General features: G+C 32.7%; 2 protein-coding genes across 5 annotated transcripts in view; both read right to left on the reverse strand.

Moving 5' to 3' along the window:
• Positions 1 to 10,393, reverse strand: part of LOC131172599 (putative disease resistance protein RGA3) — a 25,074-nt gene extending 14,681 nt beyond the window's left edge. Inside the window, exons 1-6 of one of the 4 annotated variants that reach the window (XM_058133804.1) lie at positions 6,974 to 10,393; positions 6,791 to 6,857; positions 6,636 to 6,688; positions 6,388 to 6,454; positions 6,175 to 6,296; positions 5,015 to 5,715 (exon numbers count right to left, since the gene is read on the reverse strand). In XM_058133804.1, coding sequence (XP_057989787.1) covers positions 6,844 to 6,857; positions 6,974 to 10,349 — 3,390 coding nt within the window. In that variant the 5' untranslated portion in view covers positions 10,350 to 10,393 and the 3' untranslated portion in view covers positions 5,015 to 5,715; positions 6,175 to 6,296; positions 6,388 to 6,454; positions 6,636 to 6,688; positions 6,791 to 6,843. Of the gene's footprint in view, positions 1 to 5,014; positions 5,716 to 6,174; positions 6,455 to 6,635; positions 6,689 to 6,790; positions 6,858 to 6,973 lie in introns of those variants that run through there. The other 3 variants (XM_058133805.1, XM_058133803.1, XM_058133806.1) reach the window with 3 other exon arrangements.
• Positions 1 to 17,527, reverse strand: part of LOC131173096 (putative disease resistance protein RGA3) — a 41,448-nt gene that overhangs the window by 13,085 nt on the left and 10,836 nt on the right. The gene's annotated exons all lie outside the window — the stretch shown is intronic.

Genomic DNA, 17,527 nt, shown 5'->3' on the forward strand with positions numbered 1-17,527 from the left:
GTCCAACTTGTCTTTAGATGGTTAAGTGGAATGAAAGTTCCAGCTGGGTACAAAGTCTTAAGCATTATTCTTTCTCTTACTTAATAGCTGAAAATTAATACATTCATCTAGGTATGCAGATTCTGATTAGTTATTTTGAGTTTTGAGTGTCTGGATAAGCCTTTAAGAAAGAAAATGGCCATTGTCGTCTCACCATTCCTAGAACAAGCATCTTAGATCTTTCGAAGCGAAATTTTTAACTTGCATTTGATAAGAATATGACTTAGGCATTTCTTCATATTTTAAACCTCACATTTAGCCTTAACCTACCTTAATTTCATTTTAACCCTTGCAAACCCCCTTGAACCTTAAATCCCTAATTTCTTTGGACCCCAAATCATTTACCTAGCCATTAAACCTAAACACTACCACCTATCTATGAGAATAGTATTTTAGCAATTAAGTGCATAAAAAAATGATAATGATATAAAAATAAAAATAAAAATAAAATAAAAAAATCTCGGAGGATTGAAACGTCTTGAAAAGTGCTAGAATAATTGTGAAAAGTTGAAAAGGTCACCAAAATATCCCAAAGGAAATTTTGGGTGTGACATGAAATAGGGACACATATAAAATAAAAATAAAATAAAATAAAATAAGCATAAAAAGTAGTCCCTTTGTATAATCATTGTGATAGCACTTGAGATTCATTGTGAATTTCTTTCCTCTTGATAAAAAAAAAAAAAAAAAAAAAAAGAGAGAGAAAAGTACACTTTGAGTTTCATGATTAATATTATTCTCATATTTTGTTTACCTTATTCCCTTTCTTTGTTAACCACAATTTTACCCTATTTGACCCCATTACAACCCTTAAAAAGACCTAATGATTTTTTGAAAAATGCTTGTTACATTAGTAGAGTTAGATCTTTTATGCTTGCATATGGGTTTGGCAATATAATCTTCCATACATTACTCACCATCTATTTGAGACACATTGGCTATCTATTTCATTTAAGTTTGTTTTGGCACAATTGACTCTTGTAGCTGGTTAGTATTTGTTGCTTGGGTTGATTGGTTAATTCTTAGCTATTCTGCAATTGTTGAGAGTGCTTGCTTCATTCTTTGTGCTTTTGCTGGTGGGAACTTGGAATGTTGGTGGCTAGAGGTAAGTTGGTGGTTTGGATTAGTGAATTTTGTGTTTTCAAAGACTGATTCTATTCCCTTCCAAATGAGTTTCAATGAAATTTTGCTTGAGGACAAGCAAGAGTTTGAGTATGGGGGAATTTGATGCATGCATTTTAGATCATCATTTAGGTGTAATTTTTGCACATAATTTACCCTTGTTCATAGCTATTATTATAGATATTAGTATATATTTAGTCAATTTTATAATTTTCACACTTCTTAGTTTAATTTTTGGAATTTATTTGTTTTGTAGGTTAAATTTGGAGAAATTTGATGTATTTTGATCAAAGTAGCCATTTGGAAGAGATTAAAGTCGAATTGCAAAAATTTTGAAGTTGAGTAAAAAATGGCCGAGAGCGACACAACCTGTAGCACAACCGAATTAGCTTATGTCGCAGGTTGTGTCGATCGTCAGATATTCAGGCCGAGAGCGACACAACCCGCAACACAACCCGCAACACAACCCACAACTGACTCGGCTTATGTCATTTTTACTGGAAATTGTTGACGTGGCATTTCCGTTACTCCAGCTTTTTACCTCACTTTCTCTGGAACCTTCCCCTTTTTACCCATTCTAGGGCAGACCCTTAGCCTATATAAAGTCTCATTTATCATTATCTTTTCATAGAGAGCAAGGGAGGCATTTTTAGAAGGATAGAAAGAGAGAAAGAGAGGAGCACGTTCTGCATTCTTCCAGCAAGGATCACGTTTACGCACTTTTCTCAATGAGATCCTTACGCAATTTTAGGTTTTTCTACCCTTGTGCTTACATTTTCACTATTTCTTCATTTATACATTTGGGTTTGTCCTAAAACTATGAATAGTGAATAGTTGATTGAGATTTTAGAGATGGGTTTGTAAATATTGCTTTGTATTGTGGTTTTGAACTGATTTAGCCATTTAAATGGGATTTGTTACATTTTGATTTATTGCTTGTGAGCTTGTTGCCTTGCTTGATGAATGGGCCCTCATTAAGTTAAGCTTTAATCCTTAATAGATGGACTGAAAAGTGAATATTAGGGATAGATAATCTTGCAATAAACTTTATTTTCTTGGTGTTAGAGATAAGCTAAGAAGATTAAGGGGAACTTTCCAAAAAAAAAAAATCAATTAGAGCATTAATTGGGTTTTTGTTAGGTTTGAAATCACACGTGAAAACAGGTTTGATTTAATGAAAACCAATTTTGAGATGCTTGAAAAAGGTTTCAAAAATTTAAGAATTGATTTCCCTCAAAATTGCAATTCTCATGTGTTTGGCTAAATTAAGGATAAACCACATGCAAACAATATTGAAAAATCCAATCTCTAGAATCAATTTGATTTTCATTGAATTTAGATTTAAATCCTCCAAATCTCATAAATAGCAATTTAAATTTAAATCCAATTTAAATCCAATCTCTAGAATTACTTTATTTTTTTTTTATTATTGAATTTAGATTTAATTCTTCTTAATTTCATAAATAGAAATTTCAAATTAATTTTTGGTAATCTAGTTTAATTAATTTTAGTTAATTGTTTGATTTAGCATTAATTCCTTAAATATCAATTTTAATTCCAAATTTCATTTTACATCTTTAAATTTTGTCACTCTAATTAGCTTATACTTTTATTTCCAATTTAAACACAATTCCCTGTGGGATCGATATCATTTTTTAAAACTATACTATGGCGTGCGACTCATGATACACCGTATCAGCCTTTAACAGGGGGAAATGTCTATTTTCTAAGGGAGATAGCTGTTGAATTTTTGGTAATTTTCTAAGAGCCACATGGATCTGATATTCTACGTGGAGTACAGAAGTAGCCTTTGAGTGCGGTTCAAAATATATATAACAATTTTGTGTTATATATACGTTATATAATAGCAAAGAAAAAGCTGGTTTGAATGATAGGTATATTGATCATATATGATTCCTAGCATTGAGTGGGAGTTAGGTGTGACAGTACCTCTGTTCCTGATTGGTCTTGCCTTTGCATCTCAACCTTTCGTCGAAGATTCTCATAGGCCAACTCATCAAAGGCATCCTCGGCCTCATAAGCTACTTCTTTGAGCTTCTTCAGCCAGAGCCTGACATGCTCCTTTCTGGTTTGCTGCTCCTCTGCATCTTGAAGCACACCACTAATCATGGTGAGGGAATCTTGAAGGTCTTTCAGGTCGTCCTTGAGATTCCAAGCACCGATGATTTCATCGGTGATGAGCGAAGCTACCCTGGACAAAGTTGCATCCACCACGAAACTGAGGATCATTTCAGCCATGGTCTCCTTCTCGCAAAGATGAAAGAAATGGGTTGAAGCAAAAGTTGAAAGCAGAAGATGATTGCAGGAATATTTATGGGTGAAATCAAAGTCTTTGAGTAAATTATAAAAAAAAATTAATGATTGATGGTTCTAAATTTAATATTAGGAAATGAGTTAAAGTCAGAGCACTTGAAAGCGAGGTTAGTATTTTTCTATTGAGAAACTATTTCTTAATCTTCTATGCAGTCAATTGCAACATCACAGCTACCCATATTTTTCAGGTTTTGTTAGTATTCTTAGGAGTAGTTGTCGCTCGTTTCTTTTTCTTTCCCATGTAAACAATTACCGACAGACTAAACAATTGCTAAAAATAATACAAATCAAAATATTATATTTAACGAGTCACCTTAAAACGCATTTTTTGTTTCTTAAATTTTAGCTAATTATTAAATATACTGTGAGCGTTAAAAAATAGTGTTCCCTCTCTCCCACTCTCCCAGATAAGTGAGCTCCTCCTATAACATACAGAGTAGATCCCACGTGATGTATATGTATGAGTACACCTAATAATTTCTCTTAAATTTTAACTTTGTCATCTGTTAAGTCACTGTCATTGCAAGTTCCTCAAAATTATCATAAGGGCAAAATTGGGATGTCATTTTTTTCCAAACCAAAATTACAAGAAGAGGAGAAATTGGTACATTGTCACTGGCAAAAGACAATATCAGAAACTTGCAAACTTGCAAGTTGAGGAGTTAACCTGCCCTGCTATCCACTGCAACAAGTTTTGGATATAATTTTGCACAGTATCCTATGTGTAGTCAATTGCGACATTCACCACTACCCATATTTCTTCTGGTTTTGTCAGTATTCTTATGTGCAGTTGTTGTTCGTTTCTTTTTCTTTCCCATGTGAACAACTACCGACAAACTAAACAATTGCCGGCCATGCTATTAAAACACTCATTCAATTCAAATCAAAGATTAGATTCAAATTATTAGATTATATAAAAATAATACAAATCAAAATATTTATATTTATTGAGTTGCTGTAAAACTCGTTTTTTGTTTCTTAAATTTTAACTTTGTCGTCTATTGAATCACTGTCATTTCAAGTTGAGGAGTTAACCAGTCTTGCTATCAACTGCAGCAAGTTTTGGATATAATTTTGCACAGTATCCTACAATGAGGCTACAAGGATGAACCCTGTTATGATATTGGGTAAGAATCTTGGTGTCACCAACCATCTTAGTAGCTTTCATCAGCATCTTAATCATTATATGATAACTAAGCAACCAATTCTATCAGTGCATTACAACATCTGCAGAATTCATCTTTGTATTTGTTTGTTCCTTTTCATTTTATTTCTTCAAATGACATAAACAGAGTATTTACTCATTTCATTTCATTTCCTTGTTTTTTCTTCGGTCTGTGAAACAAAGTTCAGTCTCAAAGTAGTACACCAAAGAAATCTGATGTAATATGTGTTTTACAATTCATTTCAACATGTAGGAAGTAACAAAGTTTAGTAACACACATAATACAATTCAATAATCGAGATTATCTGCAAAAATTGAATTACTTCACATCCTTCTCATATCTAACAATATATGTAAGCAAGAAATTTTATTGAAGAAAAGAAATATACAGGAGGTGAGGAGAGCTGCCACCTAACCCATGCCAACAGGCATTCCCCAAAGAACCCGACCTAAACCAGCAATCACCTCACTCCAAAAACACCAAAGCAGAGAACATCATAAGACCAAAGCAAAAGAGGAGTGAAACAACCAAACTGAAAAAACAGTAGAACAAGAAAAAAGTCTGAAGCCAAAACAATTCTAAAACAAGGCCACAAAATCAGGCTTACGAGATTGACCCTGTTTAGCTAAAGATTCAGCAACCATACTTGCTTCCCTCAATTTATGGACAAAAACAACCTGAGGTAGATCAAAGAGATTGCAGGAGAAAGAGTTGAGCAGAGAGGAGAGTTTCCATGGAGCTTTATCACTAGCTTTGTCTACTCTTAAAGCTTGAACTCACTAATTCCATTCCATCTTCTAATGCGTCCCAATTGCAAAGTGAGATTTCTTTTGTCCTCTAGTCAGTTTTAGCTGAAGGATGCTGGCAACGTGATGAGAACAGGCTCAAGCTGGAATTGTTGATGTAAACTTATCTCTATTTCTATTCAGTCTTGCTGCTTGAACTCAAAATTTAGCAGTCATAATCCTACAAAGAGCTAACAAAAGGCCACAATATCAATCTCCAAAGTTTTTTTGGTCTTTCACTTGACAGAGTGGATGGCTCCAAAGACATGCTGAAAACAACAACAAACAGCTCATTTGTGACAATTGTAATTAGAGTTTACCAATTACTGAAGTTCAAATATCTATGGGAAATAAAATAGAACGTCTCATTTACTTCGCTAATCAGTTGAATAATTTCTCGTCTTTTCCCAATTAGCTCAAATAGCTCAAATGAAAGCAGAAAATTGCAAAGAAAACAATGTAGCTATGCATCTGGTATTGTCTTGCATTTCGCGATCTCTAATAATAAATAGTAAGATTATGAGAACTGATCCACATACAAGAATCTTAAAGTATCCCATTAGTAATCCTAATCTCCTTGAATGAATGGAGTAATCTTAATTTCTTAATTTTCTTACATTGGTTTGGTCATTAGAGATTACTAATTTTCAAATTCAAAATATGGAAAATAAATTCTGAAAAGGATTTTATATTATGGAATAACAATGGTCTCCAGCTACAAAAATTACCTCATGAAGTATTGTATGGAGGTCCATCTTCCAATATTTTCTCTTCATTCCACAGCTACTTTGTGAAGGAAATCACCAAAAAAAAAAAAGAAAGAGTGGAAATGGAGCCAGAAAATTTAATGCTGTAACAATAAACATGAAGTGATTTTTCAAGTAAGGAGGTTTAATTGAGTGTAAAAACAATTTGGATAGACATTAATAATTATACCACACCATAGTATTGCATGAGATCCACCAAGAATTCAAAAATGATTGAGCCCTTCCAATATGAGATCTTTCCCTGCGCCATATATATGAAACTTTAACACAAATTTACAGGCCTCAACGTTTGCAAACATAACTGCAACTTCTGCACATAAGTCAGCATGACCTTCTGCCTTCTGCTACGTAATCAATATATAGAATCTAGAAATTATATCCAATTTCAATTTTGATATTGCACATGAAAGGAATTGAATTACCTAAAACTTGATTTCAGATGTAAAATAGGTTCAGTGTCCTTAACAACAGAGCTCTGCAATTTTTGGTGACCCAAATAAGATATGAGGATTAGCACAAATAATGATACATATCCTGAATGAGCATTATAAATTCGAGGAACACAGATCAAACTCACCAAAGAGAATATTCTTTTCTACACTTTTTTCACCCCATGGTTTCCTTCATGATCTATAAGTACTCATCTGGAAAAGAAAAGAAGATGGAATGGATCATTGGTGTAAAAAGTGAGCATAGAAGAAAGGACAAATTAAGTTGGGAGAAAATTTCAAATTATTTTGGTTCAACTTGCTAAACTTACCTATGCGTACGTCTGAGATATGAGAAATCTTGGGCCACTCAGAGCCCCTCCCCTTGGCGCAATTTGCCCCAAGGAAGGAACAATATGCAATGCGGAGATTCCTTAATTTGGAGAGCCGTTGCATGGCTGTAGCTGTAGGTAGATACTTCAGATTCTTACAATTCCAAATTTCAAGGGATTGAAGAGAGGAAAGATTGCCCAACCACTCTGGCAAAGCTTCCACTCCATTGAAATCCCATATAGACAATGAGTTAAGGGCAGTGAGGCATCGAAGTTGATCTGGCAGAGACTTTGTTCTACCTCCACCATAATAATCCCCATATATAGTTAAGGATTCAAGGGATGGAAGGTCTTGGATTGAATTCAGAAAAGGGAAAGAATCCAACTCCTTAGAGAAACCACCGATTGCTAATTGCCTCAATCGAGTGAGCCTACCTAAAATCGTCTTTGGGAAGTAAATCAAATTCCAACACTTTGTTATTCGTAAATCATTAAGAGAACGAATTTCTCCTAAATATTCGGGAACCGATGTCAGCTCACGGCATTCATCTATTTCCAATGATTTCAGGGAAGTGAAGGATTTCAGCCCACTTGGAAGACAAGTTAATTTACTACACCATCCAATTTTAATGCTTTTAAGAGACTGGAAGGACTGAAGTTCATTGAATAAATAGATCAATTCTTCACAATTAAGGATTTCCAGTCTTTGAAGCAATGGAATATCACTTAACGGAATTTTTGTCAGCAAAGCACAATAACTAATGCTCAATTCTTCAAGACAAGAAAACACAGCTGTTTCGCCTCCTTTATCTACAGTTGGTGCCTCCCATTCAACTAAATTCGGCATATAACTCAAAAATAATTTCTTTAATGCTGGAAAAGGTCCCCGTTGTCCATTGCTTCCAGTGTCAATTCCATAGAATTCATTCTCTATACGTCTGATCATATTCATTTTTTCTATTTTGAGCATTTTAAGACGAGGAAGATGTCCAAGCCTTGGGAGTTTTTTACAACACCTACTCTCCAACAATTGAAGTTCCACCAAATTATCGAATACAGTGACAGAATCACTCGTTATTTTCATCTTATACAGCCACGGCGGGAACTTTTCACCCCTGTAATTCTTTATCTTTATTCTCTCTATATTTGGGTGAGGCTCAAGACCTTCCAACACTTCCTCATCGTTGTTGCTGCTGCTGCTTTCTATTACATCACTCCATTCAAATGTAAGGGCTTTTAATTTCGTTTTCTCCTGTAGGTTTGATTTCTGTGCTTCTGCTTTGTCTCTCACCTCCTCAAGATGATTTATTACCAACTCCCCACTTATTTGGTTTAAGCATTCTAGTTCTTGAATGCTACCTCCCCTATTTGGACCCACAACAAACAATGACAGTGTTTGGAGACAAGTTAACCGCCCCACCTTAGATGGCATATGAGACTGATTATCAAAATCAAGATGCCTCAAGCTGATCAGATTGCACATTTTGTTTCTAGGAACTACTGTAAGTGACCGACACTTAAGAAATCTTAATGTTTGCAAATAGTAGAGCTCGCTGATGAATTCAGGCAACACTTCAATATTAGTGAATGAGATGTTGAGATATCTCAAAAGTTTCAACTTACCAACTGAGGATGGCAACTCTTTGATATCATAAGAACTCATGAAGTGTAGGGCACGCAAGCTTTTCAGTTTCCAAGATCCATCAAACTCAATATCCTTCATGAGTAAACTACGCAACTTTTTAGCACCGCCTGTTGGAAATTCCATTAAAATGGTTGCATTTTGCCTATCTACATATGAACGACGAATGCATGATATGTCATCAACAACAGAACAATTTTCCAAAGTCAGCGTCTCAGAGTTTGAAAGTGATAGTGCAAGGTCATGCACAAGATCATGCATCTTGCACCATCTAACATTCTCATATTCATCCCTTTCAACATCTTGGAAAAAGGAATTCTGAACTAAGGCATTAAAGTACTTGTTGGCCTCATCTTCATTAGATATCCCTACAAGACCTTCAGCCATCCACAACCGAATTAATTGTTCTTTTTCTATCTGAGTATCTTTCGGGAAAACTGAACAGTATGCGAAACATGACTTCAGATGTGAAGGCAAGTGATCAAAACTTAGTTTCAATATAGACTCAACGTTACCCTTACTCAAAACATTACTGTTTCTAATAGACAACCATTCTTCCTTGTCCATTTTGAAGCCCATTGTCCCACCTAAAACTTTTGCAGCCAATGGAACTCCTCCACATTTTTCGGCAATCTCCCTTCCAATGTCCTCCAAGTCTGTGGGGATTGATTTTCTTCCACTTCTAAGTGCCCTTTCCTTCATAATGGACCAGCATTCATCATCGGATAACCAACCCAGTTTATGCCTGTAATGAGTGGAAGTCTCTACTATTGATGCCACTTCCTCGGTACGAGTTGTTACAAGAATAGCATTTCCTTTGCTTGTACTAATTCTTATCAAACGAGTCTTCAACTCATCCCACCTATCACGTTCATTATTCCAAACATCATCAAGAACAAGTAGAAACTTTTTGCTTTCTAATGCCTTTTCAAGTTGTTGAAGTATTGCATCTTTGTTGGTCATCCCACCCATATTTGCATTGAGAGTTTGCAGCATTTCCCCCAAAATTCTTTGTTCATCAAAGTTATCAGAGACACAAACCCATATTTTAAGATCAAAAAGCTTTTTTTCTATTACTTCTTGACATACCAATTTAGCTAAAACTGTTTTCCCCAAACCGCCCATCCCCACTATGGGAACAATGGTGAGAACTTGCTGGTCACAGGAACGACTCAGCAAGTTCACAATCTTAGAGACATCAGCTTCCCTCCCCACAACTGGGTTGTCAAGGACTGAGTCTGTCAGCCGATCCAAATCTATTTGAGGCATTTTTCTATCACTAGATGAGACTTGAAGTCCAAAACCCATAGCTTCGTTCTTAATCTTATTCAACGATTCATTTACTTTCCTAACTTTGTGGGCCATTTTGACATGCAACGCAACCTTTTTGACATAACGAATGCCTTCGGAGAATGAAAAAAAGTTGCGTACCTCCATTCCCGGTTGATCTGGCATCTCAACCTTTCGTCGAAGATTCTCATAGGCTAACTCATCAAAGACATCCTCAGCATCATAAGCTACTTCCTTGAGCTTCTTCAGCCAGCGCTTCACAGATTCTTTTTCCGTTTGTTGTTCCTCTGCATCTTGAAGCACATCACGAATCATGGTGAGCGAGTCTTGAAGGCCTTTAAACTCGTCGTTGAGCTTCCAAGCACTGATGATTTCATTGGCCATGAGCGAAGACACCCTGGACAGAGCTGCTTCCACAACGAAACTGAGGATCATTTCAGCCATGGTCTCTTTCTGGCAAAGATGAGATGAGAGGAGTGAGTTTGAAAAGTAGAAGATGGTACTTGTGTTGGCAATAATTCTTTAATATGCAGCGCACGTTAATTATTTGGCTCGTCAATGTCAATGTAAAATGCTTGCCACTCGCAAAAGATTCTTTTAAGCTTTGTTTGCAATCTTTTTCTCCATTTTCGTTGCATGTAATTTTATTTTCTGTTCATTTACTTTCTCTCCCAAACAAAGCCTTGATGTCATTTTCCTATGATCACATAAATGGTAGAGATGATAATGAAAATATCCGACCGGACGGAATATTAATACAAATTCCGGTTAGTATATGATAAGGTTTGAAATGTGTTTAGATTTAAAAAATAATATTTTTGTTGGATTTGAATTTTATATGTTAAATACATGAATTTATTTATAAAAATAATTAATTAAATATAAAATACATATTTTATAATAATATTTATAAATTTTTTATGTATTATTATTTAAATAAATAGGAATTAAATATTTTATAAAATTGTAAAAATTTTAAAATATAAACTATTAATAAAAAAAAACATATTTTACATATGTTATTAATTAATATATAATATTAAATGTGTTCGAGTATTATCGAAATAGTGATAATTAAATTTGAGATGAGTTCAAATATTGAAAATGTTGTTCTGATTTACAAGGGTAGAGCCATGAAATTTTTATTGGGGGCCAATCATAATATATTAATAAAATATTCATACACATATATAATAGAGTGTATAAAATATATAATAAATAAAAATAACACAAAAATAAAAAATCATTTTGTATCAAAGTATTATTTCAAATCCTTGCATAAAATTCATAGATTTAAAATCTAAAAAATAAATATAAACTCCAAATAGTTAGATTATATGGCATAATAAAATAAGATTAAAAAAATAGTGCTCATTAACATTAAAGAGCGATAAAAATTAGAGACAATTAGTAAAATAATAAAGTAAATATATCATATAAAAATAAATATATATTTAAGTTGATCAATGTAAAATTCGCATGAAAGTTGAATTCACTAATTTTATCTACTTCTACATTTGTAGATAAAATAATTTTTTTAATTTGAATAAAATAAAGAGAAGAAAGTAAAATGAAAGACAAGATAAAGAAAAAAAAATAAAACATTATATTTACCTATAGAAGGTGAGAAAAAAAAATGTATTTGATTTTAGATTGTGTGATTGGAAATTATTAGATAGTGTCTAATTTTAAAATAACAACCAACAACTAAAATTTTAATTTATAAATATAAAAGTTTAAATAATTAATTTTTAATTAAACTTTTATACTTATCCAATGACAACTAAATAATTTTGATATTTCAATTTAAAACGTAATATATAAATTATAAATTATTAAAGACCAATAAAAAATTTGAGGTCAATTAACAAAAAAAAAAATAAAAATTTACAACACTTATTCAAGTGACTAATAACAATTTTGAAATATTAATAATTAAAAGAAATCATATTTTATTACATCTATTAAAATATTTTTAAAAATGTTTGAGTATCAAGGCCACCTTTTTTCTCTCCTTGTATCCACCTCTGCTGATTTTCAAGATGATTTTTATGTATATTTCTTAATTTCTTTGATATGTTTTATAAAGAGTTAATCAGAACAATAATCAACAAATAATATGAGGATATGTTATTGCATTTTCAGAACAAACAATGTGCAGGGTAAAATAGATTTTCTCAATGAAGAAAAATAATGTTCAAATCAAACGTTGATATTATTATTATTTTTTTTTCAGATAATTTGTAAATCAATCATTTCATTGTAGCAATTTATATATGCTTATCAAAGCAATTTCTCACCTAACAATGATAACATTATTACTAACTTAAAGGTGCATCTAATTTAATTAAGAGTTTTTTAGTGTTATTATTGCATGCCCATCTCTGTTTCAAGAAACCAGTAAAAATTTGTACGTTATGAAAGTTTAATAATATTATTTTACTGCCTATATATTCTTTTCTTACTTAAAATACATATAGTTTACAAATAAAAAATAAAATTATGATATGTAATTAAGCATGACATTGAAATTCATTAGTATTTTTTTTTTTATTTTTATAAAAAAATTAGAAGGATAAAGACTGGAACTTAATAATGAGTGATACATACTTATTCATTGAATAAACTAACTTAATCAGCAGCACTTTTAAATATAATGGAATTAAAAGTTAACACAACAACCAAAAAAAAAAAGATCTGCCTTTCTTTATAAGATTCTCACTATTGCAGCATAATGGAGACATAAGCAAGTGGTTGATGTGAATTAAGGCACTATCAGAAATGGACCAAAGTTGGTAAAAAAAATTCACTTTATAATTCCATATGAATGAATTTTAAGCTAAATGACAAAAGAACAGTAATCCTGATATTGATTACACCCTTACTTTAAGCAAAGTGAAAGCATATATACGCTTTTCCAAAGTAGTTGTTGGACCCTTTAAAAAGAGAGAGCACATAATATTTTACTAAGATATATGGCAGACTAATGAATGTGAACAATTGAACACCTGGAAGAAAAGTTGCATGAAAATTATTATATTGGAATGCATAATTACATTTCTGCCTATCTACTTCTTTTCATTTTAACACAATCAATGACTATATTTCTTTATTTTTTTAATCTCATTTTTAGTTGTTGAATTAACATAATCATGGACTACATAAAAAATAATAAAAAGAATATATAATTGTTAAATTCTGGAGAGTATTAATTAAATTATAATTTATATAAGTGATTGAATTATTTTACACATCAAAATAACTAATCAATCAAGTCAATCACTTATATTTACCTTTTTATGTTTATACTTTTTTGGTGTGAAATTTTAATTTCAACAATAACCATGTTCCACATCAGGATACCTAAACATGTGGCAAGCAAGGAAAAGAGAAGAGAATTCATTTGAATCTGCTCCTTATAATATATGCCAAATTTTAATTTCTGGTGGTGAAGTTTTAAATGAAACGTATTTCGAGATTGAGATGTAAGAAGGAATTTTATAAACAAACAAATAAGTAATTCAGAATCAAGATTATCCTGAAATGGTCCAAAAACTAAGTTCAGTGCATAGGCCAGTACAAGTGAAGAAAGAAATGAAATTCTCCTTCAAGTACTGTAAAGAACTGCAACGGGAAATGCCACTTGTGCACTGTCAATACAGATTAAATGTCCTGATATCAAAGCTGGGGAAAAAAAAAACTAAAGTGAAATTTCCAGTTAGATTATTTTAAGGAATGTAACAACAATAAGGAAATTCTTAAAAGGGGTTTCATTGATTTTGGTTTGAAAATATATTTATGCAAATGTTATATATATATATGGTTCCTGTTTCAAACTACAGTACAAAGAGCCTCAAGATTTTCTCCTTGAGGAAAAATAATGGGTCAAACAAAATTCTGAGCACTAATGTAAACAAAGATTCATTGGAAAATCCAAATAGCTATTAGGATTGAAAAAATAAAATAACTTTGGAGGATTCTCAAGGTTCTACAAAAAAATCTAAAGTAAAAGAAAGATGACTAACCCTTTCATAAACTCAACAGGTTAAGGATAGAGTATTGATAGAAAAGGTTCTTAATTTCCTATCCATGACCAACAAATATTCCGTATAGTTAATACAATAAGCACAACTACCCATATTTGATCAGATGGTGCTAGAAGTTTTTTCTTGATTCTTGAAATTTAGTTCATTCCTGGAAGTTGTAGCACGAAACGTCACTTTGGGTCCAGGTTTCTTAATTCAAAATTACATCTGATCATAAATAATTTAGCCCCTTCTGAAGATGACATTCGTTTCTTCAAGGGGAAAATCAGGTGGAGGATCTTGGATGCCATGATATGAGTCTATTGATCTCTTTCCTCTGTTCTAATTCCTAACTGATTCTGTTAAGCAGGCTACCAATCTTATTTCAGTGTTTCCTTCTCTGCAGCGTCCATGAGCTTGAGCCTTAACACACAAAATAGGAACGGACTCGGCCATTTTTGTTTAGGCTCCCTCTATAATTATAAGGCCTTCATTTCTCAATCTAAAAACAAGGGAAGACGAGATCCCACAGGCCTAAGATCGACCTGTATCAAGGAAGAGCAAGGTAAATCACCAAAAAGTTTACCAAAAGAAAAGTGGAGATTTTCACCAAAAAAAGGAAAATGAAGAGTCAGTTATCAAAACTAAATAAAATATTTCTCAAAATATAAATTTAAATAATTAATATTTTAATTGTGTAATTTAAAAAAAAACAAACAAACTTGATAAATTTTCATTATAAATTTTAAATATAATGACTCACTCGCAGCGTAAGCAAAAGTGTTTTGCTTGTAGGTATGAATTAAACTAATAAAGAAATTGTTAAACATTATTTTCCTCCCAATAACATATTAATAATATTGTAAAAAAATTGCATGATCCATATCTCTTTCCACAATAAGTGAAGAGAAAAAATATCAGATATATTTATTTTTGCTCTTGACACTGCAAAACAAAGAAAGTAGATATCAAAATCTTGCCGAAGATTTCTTTTGGTTTTGTATGATATTATACCCTTTGTAGATTTTCTTCTGAATTTTTGTATGATTTCTTTGATTTTTAATTTTTTTATATCATATTTACGCCAGCGCGTTGTTGCAGGCCAAAGCAAAAGCAAATTATCAGAAATGTAGATGTGGGCTCACCCACATAGACCCATATCAATGATAAGCCCATGACATTGATATAAACATGTGAGAGGTTATGCAATGGCTAAGTGAAAAATGAATAATGAGAAAAATACCACTAATTATGATGGAATCATAATATACTTGTCTTATCTGATTTTTGTTCTGTAACATGGTAAGCCAAATTAGAAAAACAATATAAATACATATGTAAAAGAAAAAAAAATATGTATATAATAATGGTAATAATACTAGTAAGCTAACTAAACCTTAAAATTAACTTAGCAGCAAAGTATGTTATCAGCCACTCATAAAATTACTATTCTCTCTCTCCCTCTCTCTCACAGACCAAGAAAATGTCAATGCTATTGTTGTCTCTTCCCTTGACTTTGTTGAGATAGAATAACAACTTGCAAGTTATTTTCAAGTAAATTAAACGATTTTGCCTTTGATAAGGCTAACTAAGAATTTAATAATTGGTAGTATTGACCAATTTTACCAGATGGTTTTCAATGCCATACCATAAAAATGGAAATTATTCACTTATATCAAATTTTTAGATGCGGTTTTGTTGGATATCCTTTCATATCAAGCAAATATCATAAAACCATACTGAATTCAACATATTCTTTCCTTTCTTTTTTTTTTGGTATTACTTTTTCTTGGAATGCAAACAGAGAGAAGAGAAACTAAAGTTCAATCAATAGAAAGAAATACTTAATATGCTTTGAGATTTCAAAAAGATCCTAGACATAGAGACTAGAGAGAAGGCATCCAAAACCCCATCCACCACCTTATTTTTCCCATCAACTGAGCTTACAATATGAGAATCAAAATGGATTGATCAAAATAAAATAGTTCAATACCAAACCCATTCTAAAATGGATTAAGATGCAACAGATGTCAGCACATAGAAAATGTTAGTAAATATTTGCAGTGTTATGTGCATCATCCTCTGCAATGAAAAAAAAAAAAGAAAAAAAGAATTTAACATGTGATGCAAATAACTTAATGTGATTGTCAATTCTTAATTTAAACAAATAGCAAGACATATTGCGGGAAGAATTTAACTTCTTACCACCAAGGAATTACAAAAACCAAACGCAATACAATTGTATGTTTAAACGAATCATTGTTGCAATGGTTTTGCGGTCGCCAGACGAATTCTCACCGAAGTGGGAAAAGTGAGGAGTCACCACTTTAATTTTGAGGGAAATTAAAGAAAACCATTTTTTTTTGAAAATTAAAATCCACTTTGAAAATCAGAGGTTCTAAGTTCGGGGTCCATATACAGGTGGGGAAGGTGTTAGGCACCCCACCTTGTCCCTTAACGAGAGTAAGCAGATTTAATGTTATGCTCTTTATAAATTAAAACTGATAATTAGGGGGTGAAATGATGATGTCAATCCTTTGTTCGGATAAAAGGAATATTTAATGTTTCACCATTTAGGGTTGCCCAAGAATACAAGTACATGAGATGACCCTTCAGTGAATGGGTGTGGTGTAATAGATTTTTGTTGGGGGTTAAGTCGCATATTGAAGTTGTGATACTTTAGTTTGGATTTAAGTGAAAAGAAATAGGGTAAGAACTCTCTCCCGATCTCTTGATGTATTTTGTTAAGAATTTAAGCGGGAGATTTCAGATAAGAACTCTCCTCCGATCTCCACATGTTTTATTAAGATTTTGGCCGAGAATTCAAGTAAGAACTCTCTCCCGATCTCTTAGTCTATTCTCTTTAAAATTTAAGCCGGAGATTTCGGATAAGAACTCTTCTCCGATCTCCACGTGTTTTATTAAGATTTTGGCCAAGAATTTGGGTAAGAACTCTCCCCCGATCTCTTAGTCTGTTCTGTTTAAAATTTAAGCAAGAGATTTCGGATAAGAACTCTCCTCCAATCTCCTCATGTTTTATTAAAATTTTAGCCTAGAATTCGGGTAAGAACTCTCCCCCGATCTCTTAGTCTGTTCTATTTAAAATTTAAGCGGGAGATTTCGGATAAGAACTCTCCTCCGATCTCCTAATGTTTTTAGGCTAAGAATTAGATTGAGCTCGGGTAAGAACTCTCCTCCGAACTTTTAATGTGTTTGCGTTAAGAATTAGATCGAGTTCGGATAAGAACTCTCCCTCGAACTCTTAATATTTTCCCGCTAAGAATTAGATTGAGTTTGGGTAAGAACTCTCCCCCAAACTCTTAATGTGTTTACATTAAGAATTAGATCGAGCTCGGGTAATTACTCTTCCCCCCCCCCCCCCCCCCCCGGGGAACTCTTAATGTGTTTATTAGAATGGCATTTTTGTAAGAACTTTGAACTAAAGATTCTGGTAAAGGGCCCTTCTCGACCCCTTTTATGAATGAAGTACCGAAGGTGCAGGAAAAACCGTGTAAAGCTTTTCCTAACCTACAGGACCTTATGACTAGATGGAGGACGAAAGATCGAACTCCTTGTCGACCTTCCACATGATCACTT

Source organism: Hevea brasiliensis, chromosome 14, assembly GCF_030052815.1.
Source record: "Hevea brasiliensis isolate MT/VB/25A 57/8 chromosome 14, ASM3005281v1, whole genome shotgun sequence".
Classification (NCBI taxonomy): domain Eukaryota; kingdom Viridiplantae; phylum Streptophyta; class Magnoliopsida; order Malpighiales; family Euphorbiaceae; genus Hevea; species Hevea brasiliensis.